We start from the raw sequence: 23,301 nt of genomic DNA on the forward strand, positions 1-23,301 counted from the left end.
ATGGACAGTCTGCAGACAGACACCACACTGATCTGCCAGAAAGACTACCACCTGGTCATTATATTATTACACTACGATTACTAATATTATTACTACTTTTACTTATTATAATCTCTATTACATGATATTGCTTAATGATAGTCTACTTACATATACTAACTCATAAGCATTGTTATTTGACCTATAATTTAATATAATACTTTAATTGTTTAAAAACTGTGTGATCTGTACTTTTTGAGAACGCTATTTAGTTAGAATGTAATTATTTTTAATTTTCCTTTCATCTCTGTTCTGAATAAACAACCATTTAGAGTTTGATCAGTGTGGAATTTAATTCTTCATAGAAAGTGCATTGAGTGATGAATCAAAAGCAATTAAAATGGTCATAATGTAACCTTATTATTTGAGAGGTGTTCAATGATGTCTAGACTAAATCCACTTTATTAATATTTCAAGCAGGACTGAAGGAGTCCATCCAACTGTCAGCGACAACTTTTGACCTAATACTGCCATTCGATTTTTAGGGGGATGAGATGTCTGTGACATTTGTAATGTTGACATACAATTGCACTGATGGGCTGTACTTATGCAACACTGCTTTCCAAACCATAAGCTCAAATCTATTTTTCCCAGGTGCAGCCCCTGATCTCTTCTTCAGCCAGCAGTCCTTGGATGTGTCCTTCAGTGACACCTGAGCAGTCTATCCATGTGAGTGTTTATGCTTATATACTATATCCTTAATGCTTTAGTGGAAATCAATCTAATGTTGTAATATTGAGCACAGACAATCAGCCTCAACTGGGTGGTAGTAACTGCGGCTCTCTGACCCGTAAGGGCCATGGACAGACTGAACACTCCTCTATGGACAATAGAGACTGCTCTCAGAAGAGATTGTTCCTTTGCATTGAAAGTAAGACTATCATATTTTTCTCATCTACGTATATCTTTTTTAACAGAAAGAGAGGATGACAGTAGGGAAAGATAGACAGAGGTTGCATCAACGTGCACTAGGCCAGATTCAAACCTACGCTGACACCATAGATGTGTTCCAGAGGATGTGGCATTACCGTTAGACTAGACAGGCCACAAGACTGCTGTCTTATTGGGGTTATATCTGTAAGACAGGTGAAGGGGTGACATTTTAGCCCCAATAGGGTCCCACTTGAACAAGCACTGTCAGATGCCAGAAACATTGATGCTTCATGTAGACAACACCACTGTCAGCTGCCACCTCTCTCTCCCCACTCTTACCAGGGATTAATTAAAATATATGTGCTCATGTGGTTTCTAATATCGGATAATATTTCCATACTGGTAAACTTAGCCTTTAAAGGACATTGGAAGAAAAGCTTTTTTGTAAATAAACTGAATCTCATTTGAGTGGCTGTCTCATTTTACCAATCCTATGTCCCTCTAGAAAAGAGAATCAAGCAGACAATTGTAAGGATGTCTCTGAAATATAACTTAGGAGCTGACCTCAATGACCCAGTGGTACAGTTGTCCTACATCTCCCACATCAGAAATCAATGTCATGCTCACTCATTTCACTCTTCTCATATGATCTCAAGTTTATATTCCTATTGAACATATTAATAAATCAAAATGCTCGATTAAAATAGGAGGGCTGCTGGCTTTGATCTCATAGATAAGAAAGGAGTTTGCTAAGAATGGGAACTTCATCCTAGGCCTAAAGCAACATTTGGATATAATTTGAGTTTTCCCTGTTATCATTGTTTGTTGACTGTGTCAGCTATTACAGTCATAAGCACAGGCTCATGGATAGCTGGGGAGGGGTGTGGGGTTCTTGCCCTTATTCATGTTGTTGATGTCTGTTAGACATTAAACAACTTGATAAATCAACCACCATGAATCATTTATTGGGTTGTTGGAAGCCGCTGGGAGAACTCACTGACACAGGTTAAAATGATATCAGTGGTGGTTTTCTTATTTAAAAAAAATCTTATCTCATTAATCAGAGGTCAGTGGATATTGTATTGTGCAATGCAGTTGTTTTGTGAAGCCCATGTCCAGTGCAAATACAATGAATTGATTAGTGGTTATCAAATGTAATGTAAATTATTGTGACAAATGTAAACTTGATACACCAACAGAAACGTACATTCAATCAGGCAACATAGATGTACTTTATAAAAAACATGTAAGAAGTTAACTGTAATAACAGAGAAAATACATTAGGCCTATTGGTCAGTGTTTTTTATACATGGAGGGAGGGGTTAAAACTGAACTTTCAGCATCACCTGGGGTGCATTCAGTACGATAGAATGGTGTGCAACGTTGAATTCAATGGAAATGGTACTGTACTGAATGACCAGTTGAAAAACGTTGTGATTACTGTTGCTCAGAGGGCGAGTACCATATGGTGTGCTGAACGAGATGTGATTTCAAATGGTCACACCCATACTGATCAGGCCACACCCCACCACACCCACCAAACGGGAGAAAACATACCTCAAAGGCTGTTGAAGAACTGCTCACCATTTTGGGGAAACATGTTGATCAGTACAAACCGTCACGCAACGTAGCAAACTTTGAATCGAACTGAACGCACCCCTGGTTACCCTGTCAGCAGAGAGGGAGGAGAGAAAGACACGTCTATAAACTCATCTCTTTCCCATGTCTCCCTATTTCACAACCGTCCTGGGGAGGGAAGAGCAAAGCTAACTGGGTAGGTGTGCCATCATTCCAATGATTTTGCACTCTATGCTTTTCTTTGAAGCGATACTTACTCACATATGATTAACAACCTTTTGTAACTGTTTTGTACAGTATCTCTTCTAAATTATTTGAATGGTGCTCTTTGCTTAATATGTGTATTTAAATGAAGTTGAGACTGACTAGAGGTCAAATCTAATACTGGAACAAAGCTTGTGAGTTTTATTTATACCTATTATGCATATCATAGACAATGTGGGAATCAATAGATTTAAATCTCCATCACGTATTTTACTTCAACTTACATTATACATTTAACTGCTATTTTCAAAGTGCGTGTTCAGTTATTCAAAGTTAATGCCATGTAGCTGTTCCATAGAGTAACTGCAATATTACTTTGGTAGTCAAATCACCTTATCATAGCTTCCTTGTCGTTTTGTTTCCCTTGAAAGGTACAGCACTGCCTGTGTACTCTCAGAAGGAAATTGTGCACATTAGTTCAGACTTATTGAAATGAACAAAATGTGGAAAAAGTCAAGGTGTCTGAATACTTTCCGAATGCACTCTATCTTGATTATATCAATACGTATTAAAGCCCCTACGTCAATACATGTTAGAATCACCTTTTGCAGTGATTACAGCTCTGAGTCTTTCTGCGTAAGTCTCTATCCACACATGGAATGTGCAACATTTGCCCATTATTATTTAACAAATTCTGAAATTCTTTGTTGATCATTGCTAGACAACCATTTTCAGGTCTTGCAGTACATTTTCAAGCAGATTTAAGAGAAAACTGGCAACTCAGGAACATTCACTGTCTTCTTGGTAAGCAACTCTAGTGTAGATTTGGCCTTGTGTTTTAGGTTATTGTCCTGCCGAAAGATGAATTAATCTCCCAGTGTCTGGTGGAAAGTAGAATGAACAAGGTTTTCCTCTAGGATTTTGCCTGTGCTTAGCTCCATTCCGTTTATTTTTTGTCCTGAAAAACTTCCCAGTCCTTACCGTTTACATAACATGATGCAGCCACTACTATGCTTGAAAATATGGAGAGTGGTACTCAGTAACGTGTTTAATTGGATTTGCCCATAACATAACACTTTGTAATCAGGAACAAACGTTTGCAACAATACTTTAGTGCATGTTTTAGAATATTTTCATTCTGTACAGGCTTCCTTCTTTTCACTCTGTCAATTAGGTTAGTATTGTGGAGTAACTACAATGTTGTTGGTCCATCCTCAGTTTTCTCCTATTACATCCATTAAACTCTGTAAGTGTTTTAAAGTCACCATTGGACAATCCCTGGGCGGTTTCCATTCAATGTCTGGAAAGGTACAACACTGCTTGTTAACTCTCAGAAGGAAATTGTGCACATTAGTTCAGACATTGAAAAAAAACTTAGACAAAGACAATTCTTTCTTAGATATTTTCTTCCACATGAAATCTTTCAAACAGGTCTGGATTGATAAATGATTGTGTTTTAACATTTGTTCACAACAACAATGCTTCTCTTGAGTTACAATATAAGGGTTGGGAGCATTAAACCATAATCTCTTCACAGTGGCCATGATTCAGCCAGCACTTCTACTCCTGCTACTGGGTAAGAGATCAGATGGGATGAATATTCCTCTCTTGGTATTATAAACCAACCTGCTATGACTTATCTAGTTGACCATGTATTCAAAGTAGTTGGGTAGTGGTTCAGAACCTGTCAACATCTATTTATGTACAATGAGCTTCAGTTTAACCAACATTTAAGATGACATCTACAGAACTCTCTTCTTGAGTTGACACAGAATTTTAGTACAGTGATTATGAAGTTGAAATGCTAGTCCTAAGGTTGATGTCGGTGTCACAATCTAAACAGAGAAAGAGACTGACCACCCCAAAAATAACATCTTTCTGATGTGACATTTATCCCCACAGCAGCCATGTCCTCACCAGTGTTTGGGACTGAGATATCAGTGCATCACTATTGTGTATCAGTTTGTTCTCTCACTACCAAAGTCTGCACTACTGGTAATATCATTTTGCTACCTAGTTGTACTTTATCCTGTGTCCCTTTCTGATGGTCTGTGTGGTGAAATACAGTATGTCTTGGTTACAGGTTGTGTGAGGGACCTACTGGACGAAGTCAGTTTTCTGGGGAACAATATTGCGAATCAGCCATTTACAACCGAAAATGCAAGTCAGTGCAGGCAGGAATGCACCAAAAATGTCACGTGCCAGTACTTCACATTTGTTGATGAAAATGCAGGAATAGAAGTCCACAGGTACATGCTCAAAAATTATCTTTATTATGCTTGGGCAAATAAAGACAGCAATATCATTTTTGAATCGGCACCATTCGGATAACTACTACCACATTCTTTGTGATATTTATCTGACAGAAACAAATGTTTCCTGAAGGCCTCAACTGGTGATACGCCCGAAATTACAATACAGCACCTCCAACATGCAACCTCAGGCTACTCTCTGAGAAACTGCAGTGGTAAAGGTGAGTACATACAATGACATGATTTGATTCATAATTTCTTTTGGCCATTGAATATCTAGCCAATATCTAAAAATCACAGAGGTAGACTTTGTTAATAGGCCCTCTTAAACAGGATAACATAGACATGGATATCAAACTTTGTCATGTTGTGTTTCTGTTTATTCCATCATCTCTGTTGAAGGTGTAACTTATTGAACGTCATCAATCAAGCATCAGAGCTCTTAAAATAGAGCCTTTACAGACCAATGACGTGTAAAGTCTATATTCTGTATTCTATTGAATACTATGCAGTACTATCACTAATATGTATTCACTTTTAGTCATTGATGCAGAGTACACATCTATATTCATAAAACAAATTGGTTGGAGGTTTGAATGAGTTTGCAAATGAATGAATTTGCCTCTGTCACGTCTATATTACTCTGCTATCAAACATTGTGTTGCCTTTATTTTAGAATAAATAGTGGAAGCTAAAGATGGTAATGTTTTCCAATCAACACAACAAGCATTTTCTCTGTATTTCAAACAGTCACCTACTCAGCCAAAAAGTACAGCCTTGTCCCTGAGAAGAAAAATTGGACCGAAGCACAAGAGTACTGCAGACAACACTACACAAACCTCGCCATCATACGCACAGAAGAGGATTGGAAGGCAATTCAATCCTCTTTGGGTAATTTCAGTGGTGATGTGTGGATTGGGCTCCATAGGTCTGGTCCAACTGAAAAGTGGAAGTGGTCTGATGGAGAGGACTTCATGTTCTTTAACTGGGAAAAATCTTTTGGTGTCCACACTGAGGGTCATAACTGCGTCTTTTCCCTTTCATCTCATTGGCAACCAGTGGATTGTGCAGCTCAAAGACAGTATATGTGTCAACGAGGTAAGGACTGACTCATTGTCTCCTTTTATCAATGGAAAATCCAACTTGTCATTTAACAAATGGGATTGATTGATTGCACAACAATCAATCAATAATACTGTATTCTTCATCTAATCCGATCTCAAGCACTTTATTAATTAGGTTAAGACCTGTGACTTCCGGGTTTATTTCTTATTGTGCGAAGTCATTAACTGTCTCATGAAATCTGATGTGTCACTTTTCACCTTCCCTCCTATAAGTTCATCATGGTAATGGAACAACAGAGAAGGTGTATGATCTGATGCCTGGGCCAAAGACTCAGCAGGATGCTGAGACAGACTGCAGGACAATAAACGGCAGAGAACTGGCGAGTATCTGTAACCAGAAAGAACAGGAAGCCTTTGATGAGTTGACTACAAAGGAGACCTGGATTGGACTTGAGCACAACAAAAACAACACACTATGGGAATGGTCAAACGGAGAACCATTTCAGCAAAGGGAACTTACCTGGGGAGATGGAAACTGTCAACAGCTGAACTCAGACAGAAAATGGACTCCAAAAGATTGCTCTAATCAAAGTGCTTTCTTTTGCTATGCAGGTGAGTTCAACATTGTAAGAGCGTTTTCAAACTTTTCAAACAGTCAATGATATGACTAAGTTGTATATAATCTCCACAAAGAAAATCCTAGTTTACTAGCAGTACTTTGTTTTTGTATCAATGATAAAAATGACAGGAAACTTCAAATGTACTTAAATGTATATGTATTCTACTTCATTGTGACAGATGAACGTCCACTTAACACCACTGGGGATTTGACCATTCCTGTTACCCCTGAAACCACCAGCCCTACTTCAACTGGACCTACCTCTATCAAGACGTCCACCACAACACCTACCACTTTACTACCTACTACTACAATTGGACAGTCCATCACCTCACCACCAACCTCAACTTCCAGTGGACAACTGACCTCATTAGGTCCTAACTCCCCAGACAGGAATTCCACATCCTCCCCCAGTTGTACAACTTCTCCACTCCATCCTGGTGAGTGTCAGACAAGGAGCTACATTCTGTACCAATCTGCACAAAGGTGTACAAGTGACAGTTGTTGGGTTTTTAATGACAGACAAGTCCTTGAGAGAATTTGTGGTTCTGTGTTAGTGCACTTCCATTAACATGTGTGCAATTTCATGTTTGTGTCTTGTCCATGCAGATTACCTGCACTACTTCAACGAGTCCAAGAGTTGGATCAATGCCCTGAAGATCTGTAAAAGTCGTCACTCCAACCTGGTACACATCACCAACCAGACTGTGCTGACTGACTTGACCCAGCTCCTGGCTAATGTGGAGCTGCCATGTGGGGGGGTGTGGATTGGTCTGGAGCGGTCCATCTTTGAGTGGAGCGCCCCCTGGCTGTGGACCAGTGGGGATGTTGATAAGGTGGTGAAGTACAGTGAGTGGCACAGCTGCTTCCCCCTCAACCCCATCAATTACCACTGTGGTAAGATGGTCTGGGTTGGTAACGGAGAACTGAAGTGGCTGGATGCTTCCTGTCATCAGGAATTACCCTTCATCTGTCAAGGTGCGTTGCTTAACTTTGGAGCTCCTATGTTGGGGCTTGTTCATTGGGGTGGTACATTCAGAACGTAGCAGATAGACAAATTATTACATAGAAGTGTCATGGTTTACTGCGGAAGAGAGATTTACTGTCTTGACTCTCATGTCAGCTCTATGCAATGAATTACGTTATGCAATACTCTCATTATACCTCCCTCTTGAGGCTCAACATACATCCCAGACACCCCCTCTCTACTGCTGGCTACTATCTGAATTTCTCTTTTCTCCCTTTATCTCCCTCCCTTTAACAGAGTCTAGAATCACTCTTCTAGTAATAGTCTTTAGAATGAGCCAAAACATAATGACAAGGCCTGGTCATATAAGATACTGTACATTGATGTCCTCTAATCCTGTGTATGATGTTTCAACAGATCTCCACTAGAGGGCTCTCCGTGTCATTATGGACAGTCTGCAGACAGACACCACACTGATCTGCCAGAAAGACTACCACCTGGTCATTATATTATTACACTACGATTACTAATATTATTACTACTTTTACTTATTATAATCTCTATTACATGATATTGCTTAATGATAGTCTACTTACATATACTAACTCATAAGCAATGTTATTTGACCTATAATTTAATATAATACTTTGATTGTTTAAAAACTGTGTGATCTGTACTTTTTGAGAACGCTATTTAGTTAGAATGTAATTATTTTTAATTTTGTATTTCCTTTCATCTCTGTTCTGAATAAACAACCATTTAGAGTTTGATCAGTGTGGAATTTCATTCTTCATAGAAAGTGCATTGAGAGATGAATCAAAAGCAATTAAAATGGTCATAATGTAACATTATTTGAGAGGTGTTCAATGATGTCTAGACTAAATCCACTTTATTAATATTTCAAGCAGGACTGAAGGAGTCCATCCAACTGTCAGCGACAACTTTCGACCTAATACTGCCATTCGATTTTTAGGGGGATGAGATGTCTGTGACATTTGTAATGTTGACATACAATTGCACTGATGGGCTGTACTTATGCAACACTGCTTTCCAAACCATAAGCTCAGATCCATTTTTCCCAGGTGCAGCCCCTGATCTCTTCTTCAGCCAGCAGTCCTTGGATGAGTTCTTCAGTGACACCTGAGCAGTTGATCCATGTGAGCGTTTATGCTTATATACTATATCCTTAATGCTTTAGTGGAAATCAATCTAATGTTGTAATATTGAGCACAGACAATCAGCCTCAACTGGGTGGTAGTAACTGCAGCTCTCTGACACGTAAGGGCCATGGACAGACTGAACACTCCTCTCTGGACAATAGAGACTGCTCTCTGAAGAGATTGTTCCTTTGCATTGAAAGTAAGACTATCATCTTTTTTTATTCTATGTATATCTTTTTTAACAGAAAGAGAGGATGACAGTAGGGAAAGATAGACACAGGTTGCATCAATGTGCACTAGGCCAGATTCAAACCTACGCTGACACCATAGACGTGTTCCAGAGGATGTGGCATTACCGTTAGACTAGACAGGCCACAAGACTGCTGTCTTATTGGGGTTATATCTGTAAGACAGGTGAAGGGGTGACATTTTAGCCCCAATAGGGTCCCACTTGAACAAGCACTGTCAGATGCCGGAAACATTGATGCTTCATGTAGACAACACCACTGTCATGACGTTGGCCTGTGGGTAAGGTTTATGACCCCCCCCCTCCCCATAAATACCTTTCTCCCTTCCCCTCTCTGAATCTACTGAAGGACTTGAATAGCCTGTGTAAATATAGAGAGTCTGGGAACATCAAACAAATGGGGAAAGGTACCACATATTTTGTTAATAAAACCAGTTGGAAATATGCTTGATAACGTAATGAGTATGGATTTCATTTCAGTTGTCATCTGAGACATTATGATTGATGACAGGACGACATAAACTGTACCTGAGAAAGTATACGCCCTCTAGTTATCAGAGTCACATGGAATTGTTATGCAATTGAAATGTTTGATATTGAAAATGTTTGTTAGGAGATGAAATGTAATTTTAGCTTCCAAATGAGAGAATTGGGTTTTCATAAGGAAAGTGCCCTGCTCGATCAGTGGCCCAACCCTGTGAAGAGACAGGGGTTATAAACGATGAAACACCTCCCTCCCCCTCTCCACTATATAAGCCTTTGACGAAAAGATAACCAGTGGTTCCAGTACGGGAGGTCTGCAGCCTCTACGTTAGAAGGACACACATGTCAAGTACAGAACTAAGCCAACCTCGGCGTGAGCTCTGGTATGAACTGGTATGAACTTTGAGCTTATTCACTACAGAAGTGCTACTTCCTAGCCGTTGAGTTAGCAGCGGCCGCTGTAACGTGGGCTAGGAAAGGACGGACGACGGATCCAGTCTAACAGACGGACGAAGATACCACCACGTATCCAATTTACCACCAGAGACATTCTTGCGAGGACAGGAAGGTCTGTTGGCCAACCCGGCCAGCATCTACGACCAATCTACCGAAGCGCAGATCAGAGTAAATATTTATTGCATTTTCCTTTTCGAAATGGGCGGTAATTTAGAATGCATAAGATAATGTATTTACGATAGCATAGCTGCTGTTTCTGTGTTCCTAAATCTTCCCGCTCTTTCATTCAAGCCCAACCCCCTTTCCTTTGTGTAACCAGCTTTCATACAGGTTCCGTCCACCAGGACGTTTTCTGTATGACATCATTGTATTCTGTGTATTTGTAATTCTGTGTAATTAGTTAGGTATTTAGTAAATAAATAATTAAACCCAATTTTGTATTGCTGATTCAACTTGTTAGCCAGGGTTCGTGAAGATAACCAAGAATTTACAACTTTCATTATGAGACTGAAAATAAAACAAGGGTTAATATTGACTGCTATCGATGTAAAATATTACAAAGTATTTTAAGAGTTTATTCGGAAGATAACGGCTCTATAAACGTTCTTCCGTGGTGCCCCGACTTTCTAGTTAATTACATTTACATGATTAGCTTAATCAGGTAATATTAATTACAGAGAAATCATTTTATAAGTTAGCATGTCATATCACTTAATCCGGCATAGCCAAAGACACGACATATGGAGCCCCCGTGCGAGGAATCTAAAATAGGATGAAGCTTTCATTTTGATTCAGCATATATAAAATTGAAAAGCAGATTACATAATATACCAAGTTGATTATATACATTATGGGAATTGTAGACTGGAATTATTGGTGCGTGTGTATTCCGGAGAATAGCCTCCGTGTTGTGCTCTGACGTAGTCAGTGGGTAGCATAAACTATACATGTATGTATGATGGCTGATAAAGCTATCTGAGAAATAGCGCGTTTGGCCAAACGCTGGGCTATTTGTGCCTCGCGCGTTTCAGACGCGTGTTGGCTAGGTCATTATTAATTTATCGAGCGAGGACAAAGAGCCAGCCGATTGAAATTTAGGAGAGATTAGCTTGACCAGCGATAAGTATCTCTCTGTCTCTCTCGCGTTTCGATGCGAGTAGACCACGGTGCATTTTGTTGTTTCCCGCGAGTTCCGGTTAAAACATCGTCAAATATCGCCGAAAAGGGTTTGAACATAATACGTTATAAGTAAAACCTTTCCCTTGCCAAGGGAATCCTATGTTGAGCATTTTTCAGGCATAAAGTAGCATTAGCTTGCTCGAGATGCTAAGCTAACAAAAGGGAAAACAGCCATTGTGTTTTGTGCCACATTGTAAATCATCCGACTTGCGGAACGAAGTCCCGCCCTGGGTACTTCCGTTTGATTTCAGTGTGTGCCAGCAGGGACCTCTGAAGAAGTCACCAATACTTTCCTTCAAATAATTAGTCAGGTGACACTCAAGTCGTTACTCGTGATATCCAGACGGATATCGATGTCTTTTTCAATTGAACTAATAAGTGAAATTGCCAGATTTACATTCTCAAGTTTAAATAATATCCAAATTGATGAGTTTTCTAAATGAGACATTGTAATCTTTTTCCACATTAACCTAGATGAATAAACCTCTCAGGTTAATTAAAGTTTAAATCCCAAATAGCCTATACAGGTTTGATTTATCGTTAAAATGGATCAATCAGAAAAATTTGGTTTTTGCAAAACCCATTCAGTAATCCAGTACTGACAGAAGTCCCGACCCCGCGGGAATCCCATGTGGCTTCGGCCCAAGGAAGAAGTGTACCATAGTGGGGAGTGTTCCCAACATTTGATCTACTGTTTACACTTATGATATCCAATCAATGGAGATTGTATGGATTATCGTCTCATTCAATTTAATAAGTTAAATTGTTGAACATACCTTAATGTTCTTCCAATCAAATGAGACACTTTTAAACTTCCCATATTAACCTGGATGAAGCAACCTCTCAGGTTAATTCAAGTTTAATACCCAGATAGCCTACCCAGGTAGGATTAATCATCCACATTGATTAACTAATTCAATTTGCTTTTGCAAATTCATTCACGTCCAACTTCCACATTACTGGTACAGTACTGATGGTTCGTCAACATCTATAAATAGATTAAACTTGTCTTTGCAGCTTCCAATGAATTCCAAACCCAAACATAAAAAATAAAAAAATAGGAACATTTTTCCTCTAAATTTTTCTAATAATGTGCAAGCTACCAAAGGAGGTGGTCACCACTCCTCTGCTAATTAGTGAACCTCCACCCATAAAAGGATTGATCTCTGACCTCAGCAGTGATACCAACCCTAATTATGCCATTAGAAAAACAACAGCCGAAATTGCGAACGCTCTCCAAAATCAACCATCAAATACAGGCTTTGTGACTGTTCTCTCCACTTTAGCACTTATGTATCGCCATCAGAGGTTGGCATCGGTCCAATACCACAGTGCACAGCTGAAGCACGTGCAAGACATGGCTAACATGAGGGCACAGGTGGAGAGAACTGAGCAACTATTGACAAAAGCAGGAAATGAAAACATTCTGCTAGTCGAGGAACTGCGTTTGAAATCGGAACAATTAAAAGTAATTGCAAATACTTATGACGATGAACGAGCACAAACTCTCCAACAAAATCGTCATCTGCAGGAACAACTCGATTTAGCCAAAACTAAATGCGATGTAGTCCACGCCAAACTAGATAAATCTGTCGAGTTATCTACAAACAGGAACGCGCAATTTGATAACATGCAGGCAGTTTTGTTGAGCGTTACTCAAGGTAACAATGTTCTACTCCAAATTCTGCAGACCAAAGACGATCAGTTGATGAACACAATGACAAAGTTGGATGACAAATCAGCAGAATTATTGAAGTCGCTGACCAAATGAATGATGAGAGAACTCAGGTGATGAGGATGGAAATATTGATTTCTAAGCAAGCAAAGGAAATCTCATCACTGAATCTCTCGCTCCGTACTCGAGACCTCTATCTGCAAACCATGACAGATAAGTTTGAGACCGAAAGGAGCAGGTGTGACACTCACGTGTCCAAAATTGGTACTCTAAGCACTCAAGTGGACTCTGCAATGCAGCAGAAGACCACCCTTAGGTACCATCTGGAGGAAGTCCAGAATGGTCACGCTCGACAGCATGACTACCCATCCAAGCAACCGGAGTCCGGTACTCAAAGGAGTGAAGATGATAGGTTTCAGACATTGCCTCCATCATGTGTCCCTCAGTCTTCTCCTCTTGGCCATTCGGCACTGAGTAATATGGAGCCTCTTGGCCAACAAAGCCAAAGCTTGGCTTCTCCTCTTGGCCTGTCGGCCCCAATTTCTCCACAGGATGAAGCCAACCCTCTCCGCCCGCTTGGCGCGGAATACCTTGACAAACTCGTCAAGAATTTCCCCACCTTTGACCCCGTTCCAGGTCAGCCAAACGATACTGAGACGTTCCTAGCTGACATAGAGGACGCGTTGGGTGGCTACCCGATTGCTACGGGTTCTGACAGGGTTTACCTATTGAAGCGAACGTCGAATAGACACATGACGAGGTTCATTCGCCTACAACAGCAACACGTGCTAAATGACTACGCTAAACTTGCCACAGCTTTGAAATTAGAATTCAGTGGTTCTGCGACTCGCAAACACGGTAGCTCACTGGCTAACACGGTCAAACAAGCTCGGAACGAACACCCACAAGCTTTCTATCATAGGCTTCGTTCAGCTTACTTTGGCCTACTCACGGAAACAGGAATGGAAGAGCTGTTACCATTCAAACAAATGTTTCTGTCGAACATGTATCCCACCTTCATTACCTTCTTGGGCCCTGCAGCCCACGTTGGCTTGCCTATCTTACAACTCAGAGAGCTTGCAAGCACAGCTTTTGAGGCATCAAAAGCTCGTAACGCTAAGAGCCCTGACCACTCGGTTTTGAAGTTTAACCAGGAGCACTCACTCCAGTTAGAGGGTGCATTATCAGGTATTTGAGCGTCGAGAGATGACGCACAACAACAGTTTCTACCTCGAAACCATGATTCCAATAACCTCCGCGGTCGAAATAACTGTAAAGTACGTAGCCATTAACATGACTACCGCTACAAACGACCCGTTCGCTACGTTCCTGCACCCAACCCACAAAAAGTGTCAGAGCACAAGGGTAACAAAGGGTTGAAGGACGATCAAAACGTAGACCAATGTTCTCCAGAAGTCCCACTACGGGAAGAACTTAAGCGAGAACAATTTGAGAAAAGGGTAAAAGATAAGTCACAAGGACTAGACGGGGAATTACCGGACACCAGGTCCGCAGGAATTAACACCCATAGCAAGGACGTTAAAGTTCAAATTTCTCCCGCTCTCATTCAAGACCCTATCCAGGGCCCGCTTGATCAAGAAACAAGCCCCGGGCTCTGTCTATAGACTCTGATACAAAAGTTGCGAAGAAAAAGGTCAAACGCTTCGTTAAAGCCAAGCCCACTCAAAATCGGAAAAGTCAATCTGCTTCCACCTTGAACAGAAATGGCACATCACGTCGTTGCGAACGACCACTCCACTTTGTGGGGAATATGTCCACTAACCACGAATCTAAACGGCCATACCTGGAAACAGTCCTGGAGGACTGCTTAGCTTGTCATGCGCTAATTGATTCGGGTGCGACAATATCACTCATCTCTCAAACATTGTTTGATGATCTCAAAAGGGCTTTGAAGCCAACTAAACGTTGGTTAAAAGTGGAACGATGCGACACTACATTTCGAGGGGTCACTCAGACTACCTCACCTCTCACATTGAGAGTCATGCTGAAACTACACTTCCAGGACGTATCGCTCGTTCACCCTGTGTATGTTACCAGCCTCGAAACTGTAACCCTGCTACTTGGAGCAGACTTGATGGATCGGTTACTCCCATTGATGGATTGGAAAACCAACTAGGTATGGTCACAGGCCACAGTGCCTTCTCCACTGACCACACTGTCTTCCCCTAACGCTAGCTGCAATGCAGTCATTCACGAGGGGTATCTGTCGAAAGCACCCCTTTGGGAAAAGATATTTTAGAAACCTCTTGGTACAAAATCCGATCCAAGGAGATATTACGATATCTCGACACATTCCATCAGCCAATCTGATTGACCAGTCTTTTCATGATTTCGAGCCAGCTGTCTCTGTGAATGAGCAACTTCCCTCCTCCTTGCAGTTGTGCAATACGGTAGTTGAGATGAACTTCTCTTGCTCTTCGGACACTTCCGCAAGCACTGCGGCCGTCTCAGCAAGAAAAACATTGATGCGCAGAGTACACGCTGCTTCCGATGATACACCTTCTGCTTTGTTGGGGACTGTCACCCCTTACAATGACACTAATGGCGTCAGTCCAGCAACTGACCCGATGACTCCCACTGGTGAAACACTTTGCGATATCACAGACCGATATCCTCGTCTCAGTTTGCAGGTACTGAAGAGGTTGCCACACGCGGACGCGGTGGTGACTGACAGACCTCGACAGCCACTGAGGGTGTTGAAGCACAAACACCAGGAGATTTGGTTGAAAGGCTACAGCCGTTCTCATAATAACGCGGCCACGGACAACTCGTACATAGGGTCCGACCTTTTCGTTTGCGCCTCAGACACCAACACCACCCGCTGGTGGGGGGGTCCCGAGACACAAAGGGGGGAATAGTAGCCCAGACCCATGATGAGCCTCATCGAGGCCGGTGGGGGGGTCGAGACTACGGACAACACCGTACAAGGCCGCCAGAGCATAAATCAAATCTAGTTGTAAACTCCCCTATGAGAACAGTGAGGAGCAGACAGGCCCCTAGACGGGGATTATCTTAGAACACGTCTAAGATAGTACTGAGGTGTACCACACTGGTCGTAAAGGAAGTCCAATGGACTTGTCCACCTCCAAAACAAATGGCAACAATAATCATTCCTTGCCATGTGTAGGTTCAACTACAATACAACTAGTAATATGCTCCAATCATGTGTTCCGGTAAATAATAGTTCAGAATAAATCGGTAGGACAACTGGACCCCTTGAATACCAGTACCAATACCACAGTCAGTCCAGCAACACTCAGTAAGAGGATTAGTAACCTCACAAGTTAAATTGCTATTGATAATAGCGACATAGGAGTCACTCAGAGTGCAACACGGGGAAGGGAATCTCCATTGCACTCTTCCAATGGTTAACACATGCCACTAATAAATAGAACCCTCCGTTCAGGAGAAAATTATTAGAAGTCATGAACCATGATCACACCACGTACGACTGGTCTAATACTTAGAGTACTTCCGTCGTGAGGTTAGCTCCTCCGTGGATAACATAGCTATGAAATTGACTTCATACCTACTGCCACTACAATAGTGGAAGACACAGTGACTTGTAGAAAATTACTACAGACTCCCTTGACACCAATTCTGACTGACCTCCAGGCATTGACCTGAAATTTACCTGACTACGTCAGACTCATTCTGAAGAAGTTGTAGTCTGCCAGGATACTTGGTTTTCTTCCCTTGACATGCGCGATTGTGTAAGCATAAACGCACATGCACAACGGAACTTCCAATTAGGATTTATGCTAGGATCACTTAAGTGTCCAAGCAAAATACCAGCCTTAGTAAAGTTGAACATTTACTTCTAGGCCTTTGACTCTACAGCACTCACCAGTTTTCTAACCAGAAGTCCATAGGTCATCCTGTAGACTGCCCAAAACTAGTGCCTTACAGCTGTAGACTTATCATATAGTTGTCAACTTAGGATAGTACCCTAAGCGCCACATCGCAAATTAGGAAAGCCCTAGATATGACATTAGACAATGCCATGATAGGGTCATTTTGCCAAGACCATGGACGTAGATAGAATACAGTCCAATTAGATGATTAAGGTGGCATAACTATATTTTGTTTTGTTTATGCTTTCATTCATTTTGTTTCATTTTCTTCGGCACATAGAAAGTGATAGAGCCATAAACAACTCCCCCATACAACCATCAGTTAGTGCCACAACGCCGCTCATTTGGGGGGAAATGTAATGATATATTTCATGAGTGTGTGTGCGTTGTTAACATCTGCCTAAGTTACTGCCTAGATATTCCAGTCTGGACGACCAGACGACGGGTCCGGAACGGCGATCCCAATCCGGACATCCGCTGCCGAGCCATGGAACGGACTTCTTTATTTGCAGAGACCCTACCCGGGTCGACCACCAGAGGGGGGACTGCAATAGCAACCACCAACTGGACATCTGCTGCCCAGCCTTGGAGCGGATTTCTTCATTTGCAGACACCCTACCCGGGTCGACCACCAGATGGGGACCACAACGATGATCCACAACCAGGACAACCCATGTTCATTGTTATGTTGGTTTATAACATGCAGGTTAATCGCAAGATTGAACCCAACATGGGGGGGACTGTCATGACGTTGGCCTGTGGGTAAGGTTTATGACCCCCCCCCCCCATAAATACCTTTCTCCCTTCCCCTCTCTGAATCTACTGAAGGACTTGAATAGCCTGTGTTAAATATAGAGAGTCTGGGAACATCAAACAAATGGGGAAAGGTACCACATATTTTGTTAATAAAACCAGTTAGAAATATGCTTGATAACGTAATGAGTATGGATTTCATTTCAGTTGTCATCTGAGACATTATGATTGATGACAGGACGACATAAACTGTACCTGAGAAAGTATACGCCCTCTAGTTATCAGAGTCACATGGAATTGTTATGCAATTGAAATGTTTGATATTGAAAATGTTTGTTAGGAGATGAAATGTAATTTTAGCTTCCAAATGAGAGAATTGGGTTTTCATAAGGAAAGTGCCCTGCTCGATCAGTGGCCCAACCCTGTGAAGAGACAGGGGTTATAAACGATGAAACACCTCCCTCCCCCTCTCCACTATATAAGCCTTTGACGAAAAGATAACCAGTGGTTCCAGTACGGGAGGTCTGCAGCCTCTACGTTAGAAGGACACACATGTCAAGTACAGAACTAAGCCAACCTCGGCGTGAGCTCTGGTATGAACTGGTATGAACTTTGAGCTTATTCACTACAGAAGTGCTACTTCCTAGCCGTTGAGTTAGCAGCGGCCGCTGTAACGTGGGCTAGGAAAGGACGGACGACGGATCCAGTCTAACAGACGGACGAAGATACCACCACGTATCCAATTTACCACCAGAGACATTCTTGCGAGGACAGGAAGGTCTGTTGGCCAACCCGGCCAGCATCTACGACCAATCTACCGAAGCGCAGATCAGAGTAAATATTTATTGCATTTTCCTTTTCCAAATGGGCGGTAATTTAGAATGCATAAGATAATGTATTTACGATAGCATAGCTGCTGTTTCTGTGTTCCTAAATCTTCCCGCTCTTTCATTCAAGCTCAACCCCCTTTCCTTTGAGTAACCAGCTTTCATACAGGTTCCGTCCACCAGGACGTTTTCTGTATGACATCATTGTATTCTGTGTATTTGTAATTCTGTGTGATTAGTTAGGTATTTAGTAAATAAATAATTAAACCCAATTTTGTATTGCTGATTCAACTTGTTAGCCAGGGTTCGTGAAGATAACCAAGAATTTACAACTTTCATTATGAGATTGAAAATAAAACAAGGGTTAATATTGACTGCTATCGATGTAAAATATTACAAAGTATTTTAAGAGTTTATTCGGAAGAAAACGGCTCTATAAACGTTCTTCCGTGGTGCCCCGACTTTCTAGTTAATTACATTTACATGATTAGCTTAATCAGGTAATATTAATTACAGAGAAATCATTTTATAAGTTAGCATGTCATATCACTTAATCCGGCATAGCCAAAGACACGACACCACTGTCAGATGCCACCTCTCTCTCCCCACTCTTACAAGGGATTAATGCAAATATATGTGCTCATGTGGTTTCTAATATCGGATAATATTTCCATACTGGTTAACATAGAATACAGAGGCTTGCTACTACACAGTTCCAAAGTAATTTACAGCCTTTATAGGACATTGGAAGAAAAGTTAATTATTTTTTGTATATAAACTCAATATCATTTGAGTGGCTGTCTCATCTTACCATTCCAATGTCCCTCTAGAAAAGAGAATCAAGCAGACCATTGTAAGGTTGTCTCTGAAATCTAACTCAGGAGCTGACCTCAATGACCCAGTGGTAAAGGAACAGATGTTGGACCAGGTACAGTAGTCCTACATCTCCCACATCAGAAATCAATGTCATGCTCACTCATTTCACTCTTCTCATATGATCTCAAGTTTATATTCCTATTGACCATATTAATAAATCAAAATGCTCGATTAAAATAGGAGGGCTGCTGGCTTTGATCTCATCGATAAGAAAGGAGTTTGCTAAGAATGGGAACTTCATCCTAGGCCTACGCTGGAGAGAACTGCCGAGTGGAGACGGTTTTCTCAAAACAGTTGAACTTGGAAGGCCTGAAGAATGTACACACTTTTTTCCCATATTTATGAAAAGTCTGTTGTTCAGTCCCTTGTATAGTGTCTTGTTAGATTTTGCACCCATTGACAGTATGGAAATGAAGTAAGGTGTTCATGAACTAATTCCAGTGAGAGTCTTTGTACTGTTATGTTTGTTTTCTAAGGTCAGTGTGGGTCTGGATGAAGAGGACCAGCCATGATGATGCAACAAGAGAGGGATGGATGGTCCAAGATAACTAAATTAGACCATTATAAATAATATATTCAATAAGATTAAATCATTTTTGTTTGCGTTATTCAAGTTATGAAAGTTAGCTTTCTCTTATGAAAGAAATATAGGAAGTATATTTATATTAGACTAGATTTGACAATGTTTTACTGTTGGTGTTTGGATGTATTGTGATAATATAGCTTGTTGTACATGAGGATAATTTGATTAGTGAAGAGAAGAGGATTTTCAAGTTTGTAATAAAACATGTATGGTGACATCTTTCAGAGATTTTCAGAGAGTAAAAATCTTCATAATGAGAACAATGAAGTTACACACTCACTTATGTATGTAACTGTCGACGTACTTACATAAAATATGTTTGATTAGTGACAACAGTATTACCATTATTTTCACCCTCCAGCAAGAATGGTGAGACGGAGGCAGTAATTACATTTACATTACATTTAAGTCATTTAGCAGACGCTCTTATCCAGCGACTTACAAATTGGTGCATTCACCTTATGATATCCAGTGGAACAACCACTTTACAATAGTGCATCTAAATCTTTTAAGGGGGGGGTTAGAAGGATTACTTTATCCTATCCTAGGTATTCCTTAAAGAGGTGGGGTTTCAGGTGTCTCCGGAAGGTGGTGATTGACTCCGCTGTCCTGGCGTCGTGAGGGAGCTTGTTCCACCATTGGGGTGCCAGAGCAGCGAACAGTTTTGACTGGGCTGAGCGGGAACTGTGCTTCCTCAGAGGTAGGGGGGCCAGCAGTCCAGAGGTGGATGAACGCAGTGCCCTTGTTTGGGTGTAGGGCCTGATCAGAGCCTGAAGGTATGGAGGTGCCGTTCCCTTCACAGCTCTGTAGGCAATCACCATGGTCTTGTAGCGGATGCGAGCTTCAGTGGAGAGAGCGGAGGAGCGGGGTGACGTGAGAGAATTTGGGAAGGTTGAACACCAGACGGGCTGCGGCGTTCTGGATGAGTTGTAGGGGTTTAATGGCACAGGCAGGGAGCCCAGCCAACAGCGAGTTGCAGTAATCCAGACGGGAGATGACAAGTGCCTGGATTAGGACCTGCGCCGCTTCCTGTGTGAGGCAGGGTCGTACTCTGCGAATGTTGTAGAGCATGAACCTACAGGATCGGGTCACCGCCTTGATGTTAGTGGAGAACGACAGGGTGTTGTCCAGGATCACGCCAAGGTTCTTAGCACTCTGTGAGGAGGACACAAGGGAGTTGTCAACCGTGATGGCGAGATCATGGAACGGGCAGTCCTTCCCCGGGAGGAAGAGCAGCTCCGTCTTGCCGAGGTTCAGCTTGAGGTGGTGATCCGTCATCCACACTGATATGTCTGACAGACATGCAGAGATGCGATTCGCCGCCTGGTTATCAGAAGGGGGAAAGGAGAAGATTAATTGTGTGTCGTCTGCATAGCAATGATAGGAGAGACCATGTGAGGATATGACAGAGCCAAGTGACTTGGTGTATAGCGAGAATAGGAGAGGGCCTAGAACAGAGCCCTGGGGGACACCAGTGGTGAGAGCGCATGGTGCGGAGACAGATTCTCGCCACGCCACCTGGTAGGAGCGACCTGTCAGGTAGGACGCAATCCAAGCGTGGGCCGCGCCGGAGATGCCCAACTCGGAGAGGGTGGAGAGGAGGATCTGATGGTTCACAGTATCAAAGGCAGCAGATAGGTCTAGAAGGATGAGAGCAGAGGAGAGAGAGTTAGCTTTAGCAGTGCGGAGAGCCTCCGTGACACAGAGAAGAGCAGTCTCAGTTGAATGCCCAGTCTTGAAACCTGACTGATTAGGATCAAGAAGGTCATTCTGAGAGAGATAGCAGGAGAGCTGGCCAAGGACGGCACGTTCAAGAGTTTTGGAGAGAAAAGAAAGAAGGGATACTGGTCTGTAGTTGTTGACATCGGAGGGATCGAGTGTAGGTTTTTTCAGAAGGGGTGCAACTCTCGCTCTCTTGAAGACGGAAGGGACGTAGCCAGCGGTCAAGGATGAGTTGATGAGCGAGGTGAGGTAAGGGGAGAAGGTCTCCGGAAATGGTCTGGAGAAGAGAGGAGGGGATAGGGTCAAGGGGGCAGGTTGTTGGGCGGCCGGCTGTCACAAGACGCAAGATTTCATCTGGAGAGAGAGGGGAGAAAGAGGTCAAAGCACAGGGTAGGGCAGTGTGAGCAGGACCAGCGGTGTCGTTTGACTTAGCAAACGAGGATCGGATATCGTCAACCTTCTTTTCAAAATGGTTGACGAAGTCATCCGCAGAGAGGGAGGAGGGGGGGAGGGGGAGGAGGATTCAGGAGGGAGGAGAAGGTAGCAAAGAGCTTCCTAGGGTTAGAGGCAGATGCTTGGAATTTAGAGTGGTAGAAAGTGGCTTTAGCAGCAGAGACAGAAGAGGAGAATGTAGAGAGGAGGGAGTGAAAGGATGCCAGGTCCGCAGGGGAGGCGAGTTTTCCTCCATTTCCGCTCGGCTGCCCGGAGCCCTGTTCTGTGAGCTCGTAGTGAGTCGTCGAGCCACGGAGCAGGAGGGGAGGACCGAGCCGGCCTGGAGGATAGGGGACAGAGAAAATCAAAGGATGCAGAAAGGGAGGAGAGGAGGGTTGAGGAGGCAGAATCAGGAGATAGGTTGGAGAAGGTTTGAGCAGAGGGAAGAGATGATAGGATGGAAGAGGAGAGAGTAGCGGGAGAGAGAGAGCGAAGGTTGGGACGGCGCAATACCATCCGAGTAGGGGCAGAGTGAGAAGTGTTGGATGAGAGCAAGAGGGAAAAGGATACAAGGTAGTGGTCGGAGATTTGGAGGGGAGTTGCAATGAGATTAGTGGAAGAACAGCATCTAGTAAAGATGAGGTCAAGCGTATTGCCTGCCTTGTGAGTAGGGGGGGGAAGGTGAGAGGGTGAGGTCAAAAGAGGAGAGGAGTGGAAAGAAGGAGGCAGAGAGGAATGACATTAATCACATCAATGTAGAATGATGTGTCCACTTCCAGGTGGCATCGTTCAGAGAACTGTAAAGATGGAGACAGACAGACTGTTGTGGGTGTGACAGTATGACAGCATCCATGTTATACCTACAGTAAGCAACATGACTTGTTAAAGGTTAAATAAAATAAAAAAGCAACATTTGGATATCATTAGAGTTTTCCCTGTTATCATTGTTTGTTGACTGTGTCAGCTATTACAGTCATAAGCACAGGTTCATGGATAGCTGGGGAGGGGTGTGGGGTTCTTGCCCTTATTCATGTTGTTGATGTCTGTTAGACATTAAACAACTTGATAAATCAACCACCATGAATCATTTATTGGGTTGTTGGAAGGCGCTGGGAGAACTCACTGACACAGGTTAAAATGATATCAGTGGTGGTTTTCTTTATTTTTTAAAACACATCTCATTAATCAGAGGTCAGTGGATATTGTACTGTGCAATGCAGTTGTTTTATGAAGCCCATGTTCAGTGCAAATACAATGAATTGATTAGTGGTTATCAAATGAAATGCACATTATCGTGACAAATGTAAACTTGATACACCAACAGAAATGTACATTCAATCAGGCAACATAGATGTACTTTATAAAAAAACATGTAAGAAGTTAACTATAATAACAGAGAAAATACATTAGGCCTATTGGTCAGTGTTTTTTATACAT

At 42.2% G+C, this 23,301-nt stretch overlaps 2 protein-coding genes across 5 annotated transcripts in view; both read left to right on the forward strand.

The window, feature by feature from the left end:
• The first annotated feature begins 2,459 nt into the window (after positions 1-2,459).
• LOC106609371 (secretory phospholipase A2 receptor) lies at positions 2,460-8,366 on the forward strand. Of its 4 annotated transcripts, XM_014208149.2 has the most exons (11): positions 2,461-2,686; positions 4,232-4,270; positions 4,597-4,689; positions 4,778-4,943; positions 5,061-5,167; positions 5,697-5,837; positions 6,006-6,044; positions 6,284-6,622; positions 6,809-7,069; positions 7,239-7,607; positions 8,014-8,366. In XM_014208149.2, the coding sequence occupies exons 2-11, from the start codon at positions 4,237-4,239 to the stop codon at positions 8,022-8,024; spliced, it is 1,560 nt and encodes a 519-aa protein (XP_014063624.1). In that variant the 5' UTR covers positions 2,461-2,686; positions 4,232-4,236; the 3' UTR covers positions 8,025-8,366. The 4 variants fall into 4 exon arrangements, with proteins under 4 accessions (XP_014063621.1, XP_014063622.1, XP_014063624.1 ...); XM_014208146.2 differs by having other exon boundaries at positions 2,460-2,686; positions 5,697-6,044; XM_014208147.2 differs by having other exon boundaries at positions 2,460-2,686; positions 4,600-4,689; positions 5,697-6,044.
• LOC123743779 (macrophage mannose receptor 1) overlaps positions 2,695-23,301 on the forward strand; it is a 37,302-nt gene continuing 16,695 nt past the window's right edge. The window contains exon 1 of the mRNA XM_045722054.1: positions 2,695-4,002. The gene's annotated coding sequence lies outside the window, so the exon portion shown is untranslated. The remainder of the gene's footprint in view (positions 4,003-23,301) is intronic.

This window comes from Salmo salar, chromosome ssa07, assembly GCF_905237065.1.
Source record: "Salmo salar chromosome ssa07, Ssal_v3.1, whole genome shotgun sequence".
Classification (NCBI taxonomy): Eukaryota; Metazoa; Chordata; class Actinopteri; order Salmoniformes; family Salmonidae; genus Salmo; species Salmo salar.